This window comes from Hipposideros armiger, unplaced genomic scaffold, assembly GCF_001890085.2.
Source record: "Hipposideros armiger isolate ML-2016 unplaced genomic scaffold, ASM189008v1 scaffold_652, whole genome shotgun sequence".
Taxonomy (NCBI): domain Eukaryota; kingdom Metazoa; phylum Chordata; class Mammalia; order Chiroptera; family Hipposideridae; genus Hipposideros; species Hipposideros armiger.
The window spans coordinates 955,814-962,237 of NW_017732002.1; the positions used below are offsets into that span (position 1 = coordinate 955,814).

Here is a 6,424-nt window from a genome sequence, read left to right on the forward strand (position 1 = left end):
GAGAGAGAGAGAGAGAGAGAGAGAGAGAGAGAGAGAGAGAGATCTCACATCTTCTTTTTCCATTCATCCATCGTGGACACTTATGTTGTGTCCATCTCTTAGCTACTATAAATAATGCTGCAATGAACATGAGCATGCAGATATCTTTTCCAATTCGTGTTTTCATTTCCTTCGGATAAATACCCAAAATTAGATTGCTGGATTGTATGGTAATTCTATTTTTAATTTTTTGAGGAAACCATACACATCTCCATAGTGCCTGTACCAATTTACATTCCCACCAATAGTACAGTGTGTTCTCTTTTCTCCACATTCTTGCCAACCATTGTTATCTCTTGTCGTTTTTATGGCGCCATGCTAACGATGTGAGATGATACCTCATGAGTTTGATTTGCATTTCTCTGATGATTAGTGTCAGGTGTCACTTCTGATATAAATTTTGGTTCTGGGAAGGGGAGAGCAAGGAGTTCATGATCCAGGGTCAATACTGTCAGATTTCCTGCCCTAAATAATATTGCAGCCTTGGGGCAAGGGAAGAGCAATGCATGGAAAGTCAGATGGGTCTTGGCTTGAATCCACCACTAACTCTGGCAAACCTGTCTCCTCACCTGTAAAATGGAAATGTGGACACCCATATCCTGCATCACTCCCAGACCGCGGAGTGTGGAGGTGGAATGTCTACTCCCTGTAGAACCCTGAAGGAATGTCAGGGTGCTGGCTTCTCCTGGGTCTAAGGCCTGATTTATGACTATTTCTTCTGCTGCTACAGGTTTGCCAGGACCTGCAGGGCAAACAGGAAAGCCTGGACCACCTGGCCCAGCTGGGCCCCAGTGGAACAATGGCTCTGCTGGAGAACCTGGACCAAAGGGAGACACTGGACCACGTGGTGAGCCACTGGGCATGGAATGCAACGTCTGCAAGTGGTACTGCTGCCACTAGGATATACTAGTAGGCATGCATATATCTCTTCCCAGGAAGAGCAAGAAGTCTGTTCTGAAGGTGGCACTGGGTTACTTTGGGGAAGGCTGTAAGATGGGATACTTCATCTTTAGGACCCTTCTGCCTCTCGGACTTCTATTATTGCTCTCATCTTTTCATGCACTCCCACTTTCAAAAAGAGTTAGTATCACTGACTGGGCTGTTCCTTTTCCCCAGGACCTCCAGGATCTCCAGGTTTGCCTGGTCCAGCTGGAAGAGAGGGTCCCTCAGGGATACAGGGGAATGTAGGACCTCAAGGCAAACCAGGCCCAAGAGGAGAGGCTGGACCCAAAGGTAGGTGGTTGGTATGTGGCTGGTCTGCGAGGGAGAAGGGAAGAATGACAGTGGCAGTCCATGATGTGACCGAAGGCATTTTCTGGATGCCAGGAAATGCCCAGACCATTAGCACTGGGTACACCTAGCTATGGCGCCTTCCCCCCCAATCCCCACATTGACAGTACTTTTCTGTTAGCCTCCATGGAGGAGCCCTAGGCAGTAAGGAGCACAGTCTCCCCAGTTCTCTCTCACCCTGGAGCTGTGGGTGAAAAGCCCCACTACTGAGGGAATGATACACACTGCTCACACTCTCAGCAGCATTTGTCCCAATTTGTTCCTTCCTCAGGAGAAGTAGGTGCCCCAGGCATGCAGGGCTCTCCAGGAGCAAGAGGCCCCACAGGTCTTAAGGGCGACAGTGGTGTCCCTGGTGAGCGTGGAGTCCCTGGAATCCCGGGGCCAGCAGGTGAGTGATGGAAGAAGCTGGGGCGGGGCTTCAGTTTTCCTGTGTCCACCTAAAGCTGCTAATGCTGCCCCTCCACCAACCGCACGCATCAGGTCAGAGCTGGCATTTTTGGGTGGTAGGGTGAGTCTATATGCAAGGAGAGTACATAGATGGCTTGGGTAGGGGCACTGTATGTAGGGAGAAGGCGAAGTGATGAACAGGGATAGTGTGTACACAGGGAAGTTTGGTTGCTGGGTGATGGAATGATGGGTGCACAGAGAGGGAGCGTGGCTGGGTTCTGGGAACAGACTATACGGGGTGGGTGTATTGCGGGACAATAGCACAGCCCCTATGCTGAGAAGGTGAAAATGCTGGAAAATGTATGCAGAGCTCACCCAACTCTTCTTCTCTGATTTCAGGGACTGCTGGAGCCCTGGGTCCACAGGGACCCCCAGGTGCCAGGGGCCCCCCAGGACTCAAGGGGGACAGAGGTGCTACTGGGGACAAAGGAGCAAAGGGAGAGAGTGGACTTCCAGGTGAGGTAGACTTCCCAGCTCTGGGAGCCCCCACCAGGGTGGGGAGGGTGAGGAGGAGGGAGGACCCTCTTTAGCTCAAGGCAGGCCCTCCTTTTGGCTGCCAGCCTCATTAATTACAGGAGTGTGTGAAAGCAGGGGAACCTAACAGGCTGAAAGGCAGGACAATCAGGCTCTGGTCTTAGACTCTATTACTCAGTGGAGGGCAGCCCTGAGCAGTTTTCCCATCTGATCAAAGGGACAAGCCCATCTCCCTTCACAAATCAACGGATAGCTTTGAGCATCAAATAGCACAGTGGATGGGAAGTACTTAAGGAATGTGTATTCCTGTCCCTCTATTCCACAGGAAGATCCATGAGATTGTCAGAATTGGGAGTGAAAATATCATCTGGTTCAGTGTCAGTAGGGTGCAAGGATCTGCTCAAGGGGCAGTTTGTTCACAGCAGAGCCGCAGGATCCCATGGGCTGCAGGGGCCGGTTGTTTAAGCAGATGTGGGCTTCCTGGGCGCCAGTCCCAGCTCTTTTACCCCACTCCCAATGTGCCTGCAACCCTTCCCTTTGAGGCCCAGGCTCTAAGCCTATCCCCAGCTGTGCCTTCACTCGGTCTCTCTCTCCTGCAGACATCACTGCTCTGAGGCAGCAGGTGGTGGCCTTACAGACACAGGTACAACGCCTCCAGCGTGACTTCTCTCAATATAAGAAAGGTGAGTTCCTGGAGCTGAACCTGAGCCAGGCCCTGAGGCCAAACCCCAGACTGGGCCTGCACCTTGGTTTGGAGTTGGCTGGTCCTAGCCAAGGATTGCAATGAATTGGAGCCATGTTTAGGGCTTGAGCTGCGACTGGTGTGGAGCTAAGCATAGGGGTAGGACAGAGCACTGCAGCCACATGTCCCAGGACCTGGAAGTAGATGCAAGGGACAAGTATCAGGATATGTCCCCTATCATCAGTTGAGTGGGCTCGAGATAGCATGGCCGATGCTATCAGTCTCTAGAACACCCCTAATATCACAGCCACCTGTCACCTGAGTCAGATCAATGCCCTGAGTCCAGTGCAGTTCAGCACACCTTCACTCCTGCCAACACTGTACGGATCCTCATGACAGACATAAGGACACCTGCCACCTAGGATGCATTTCTGATCTCTGTGGGGCCAGGTGCACAAATACCCAGAGATGCATCTGCCCAGCCCACAGGAGGCAAGGGTCCAGACACTGCTGTGAGAGCTGGGCTGGGATGTTGCCCTTGGTGTTCAAGGCTAATAGGAGCTTGACTTCAGTGTGTGGCCATCGAGAATCTCACCTGAGACATGCCCTGGGCCTGGCAGGGGCAGGCTACCTCTGGGCTCTGATGAGTGCTGGGCAATCCCTGCCCCTCCCTGGGTGTTCAAAGTAGACATCATTCCCTAACACTGGAATGCTGAGCAGTCACAAGCCTGCAGGGGCACATGCCTAAGTGCGCTGTGCCTTTGGGAATCTCCACCTCAGTCTCTAATTGCCCTTCCTCCTCTTCTGCTCTCCCTGATGTCAGCTTTGAGGCACATCATTCAACAGATCTCATTGACCCAAAAAAAGAACAGTTTTCTGAAGAAGATTAGTAAAAGGGCCTTGACTGGGTGAAACATCCGGTTGGCTCCTAAGTACCTAAGCCAATGCAGTAACTAAGTGCAAAGGATGAGAGGAATTTCAAGCACTTGGTATGTCTTGTTCCATCCACAAATATATTTGCATATGTATTTAGTCAATCATATGCACATTGATGTACACAGAGGACAACTTCTGCACATGCACCTGCCACACACCTGTATTTACATATCATCACTGACTCATGCCATCTACATACATGAGCACACACACACATATGCAGGTACATAGAAATATTCATACACATCCAGATGGACCTTAAGTACTCCCAAACTTCAGATAGACACATGGACATGTGCTTGTATGCACATGTGTACCCATTCAGATGCATGGTAATGACACATGACCATGTAATGACACATGAACTCTGGCACTGACCTTGTCCAGGTCTGCTCTGAGTACCATCCTGAGCCTGTAGAGAATCTGTACCCTGAGACCTTGTTGAAGCTACTCAGAGGAGAAGGGAAGTGGGTCAGGGTGCAGCCTGGGCACCTAACCAGTCCTGTGAGGCTGGGGCACAGCCCTCTCTGGAGCCCTCAAAATTTCCATGCATGAGCCCTGAAATCAAAAGGGTGGAGAGTGAGATGGAATGAAAAGAGATAGTTGACATTTCACACAGGTGATGTTTTTATAAAGTGTATCCCCACTTTAGAAATGAGGAATTGGAAAACCTGAAAGGAGATGTGACATTCCTTGTCTCACCTAAACCACCATTGCTAGGGTGGAGCTGAACAGCTGGCTTGATTAACAGACAGAGTTCTATCCAGCACTGCTCCCGCCCCTGCCACCACTCCCCCAGCACACCTTCATTGTCTCACCCAGTGCTCTAGGGGAGGATGACTGGTGAGGCCCCACCCACGTGTACAGCGAGAGGGCAGCATCCGGCTGTACCCAGTGCAGAGGTCAGCACATCTTGCTCTCAGAAGGCCCACCCTCTCCTCTCCATTCCCTCACCCCGCACACAGCACAACCCTCCTTGATAACCCCACACTCCCTTGTTACGAACGGGTCAGAGTGAGATCCCAATGAGCCCTGCATTGTGTTGTCCCTACTCTCAGAGCCTTCTCCAGCCTGCACGGTGCCCTTTCCCTGGGACAGTCAGTTCAAGTCTACCCAGTAATAGGAAAACAGATTCTGTCAGACAATGTGGGGTGAGTTAGAAAGAGCGTGTCTATGTTTAGGGTCAGATCAAACAAGCTTCAGTCCCTAATTCTACATTTGATAATGACGCAACGTTAGGCCTCTCACTTAACTTCTCTGAGGCCAGTGTTCTCATCTGTAACTAGATACCCTAGTACCACCTCAGAGGGTGCATTGTGGAGCTGGGGCTGCTCTAGAAGCAGGTGTCCCACTATTGTTGTCCCACTATTGTCTATCTGTTGCCATGATACCTGATATGGGAGGCCTGGGGTTTCCAGTTGGAGCACAAATATCTCAGAGCCCCTAAGGTCTGACCAGGTGCTGCCACAACCCCAACCTGACTCTCCTCTTCTCCTAGCGGTGATGTTCCCTGATGGCCGAAGTGTTGGGGTGAAGATCTTCAAGACAGCAGGATTTGAAAAAGCTTTTGCGGACGCACAGCAGATATGCACACAGGCTGGGGGACAGCTGGCCTCCCCACGCTCTGCAGCTGAGAATGAGGCTGTGCGACAGCTGGCCTCAGCTCACAACAAGGATGCGTTCCTCAGCATGACTGATGCCAGGACGGAGGGCAAGTTCACCTACCCCACAGGGGAGCCCCTGGTCTACTCAAACTGGGGCCCAGGGGAGCCAAACGACAAAAATGGGGGAGAGGACTGTACAGAGATCTTCCTCAATGGCAAGTGGAATGACATGGACTGCAAAGAGAAGCGCCTTGTGATCTGCGAGTTCTGAGCCACCAAGGGTGAGCAGGGCAGTCATGACCCAGGAGCCTGGCCAGCAAGTCGGGGCCCAGACCTGTGTGCTGCTTACATCCCAATAAAAAGCTGACACCTCTTCTGCTCTAGGCTTCTCCACATATCCACAGGATATGCATGTGGAATATGTTCTGTGAATGCTTCTCTCAGAATAAACTATAAAACTAGCTCCACACACTTGCAGACCTGTCAGATGAAGAAGAACCAGCCTGCTTTCCCAGATGCAAAGAATGAAGTTAGGTCTCTAGCACGTCCCCATTGCAAAATCCAATGGCCCCCCCTCAGCCGTCCTCCTCCTTGAACTATCAGCCACATTAGACCCAGCTAGTAGCTCCCTCTTCCGTCACTCCTCCTCTGTCAAGTTTCCAGGACAACCTTGCTGGCTTTTTTCCTTGTGGCTGCTCCTTCTCGGCCCCTTTTGCTAGTCCCTCCTTGTCTTCTTGACCACATAATGGCGATGTGCTCGAGCCTTCACTCTCCATCCTCTTCTCTTCTTACCTCACTATAGAGGTGACCTCTTTCTGTCCATGGCTCAGATACCTTCTACTGATGGCCTCCAGATGTATATCCCTGTTCAGAACCTCTCCCTGAGCCTTAGACTTTTCTAGGCAATGCAAGCTGGAGCTCCAGCGCTGGGAGGCCTCAGTAACTGCCTCTT

The 6,424-nt window shown here is 51.3% G+C and overlaps 1 protein-coding gene across 1 annotated transcript; it reads left to right on the forward strand.

Annotated features, from left to right (window-relative positions):
* The first annotated feature begins 715 nt into the window (after positions 1-715).
* On the forward strand, positions 716-5,846 carry LOC109372642 (pulmonary surfactant-associated protein D-like). Its single transcript, XM_019626017.1, has 6 exons — positions 716-886; positions 1,156-1,272; positions 1,601-1,717; positions 2,116-2,232; positions 2,850-2,933; positions 5,367-5,846. Exons 1-6 carry the CDS (start codon positions 745-747, stop codon positions 5,741-5,743), a joined length of 954 nt encoding a protein of 317 aa, XP_019481562.1. The 5' UTR covers positions 716-744; the 3' UTR covers positions 5,744-5,846.
* The last annotated feature ends 578 nt before the right edge of the window (positions 5,847-6,424 follow it).

What these genes read in the sequence shown, in the direction of transcription:
- LOC109372642 (XM_019626017.1), top strand. Translation starts at nt 745, where the DNA reads ATGACTATTTCTTCTGCTGCTACAGGTTTGCCAGGACCTGCAGGGCAA. An exon ending in GGGAGACACTGGACCACGTG is followed by an intron (nt 887 to 1,155) that starts GTGAGCCACTGG and finishes CCTTTTCCCCAG; the next exon opens with GACCTCCAGGATCTCCAGGT. An exon ending in CTTCTCTCAATATAAGAAAG is followed by an intron (nt 2,934 to 5,366) that starts GTGAGTTCCTGG and finishes CTCTTCTCCTAG; the next exon opens with CGGTGATGTTCCCTGATGGC.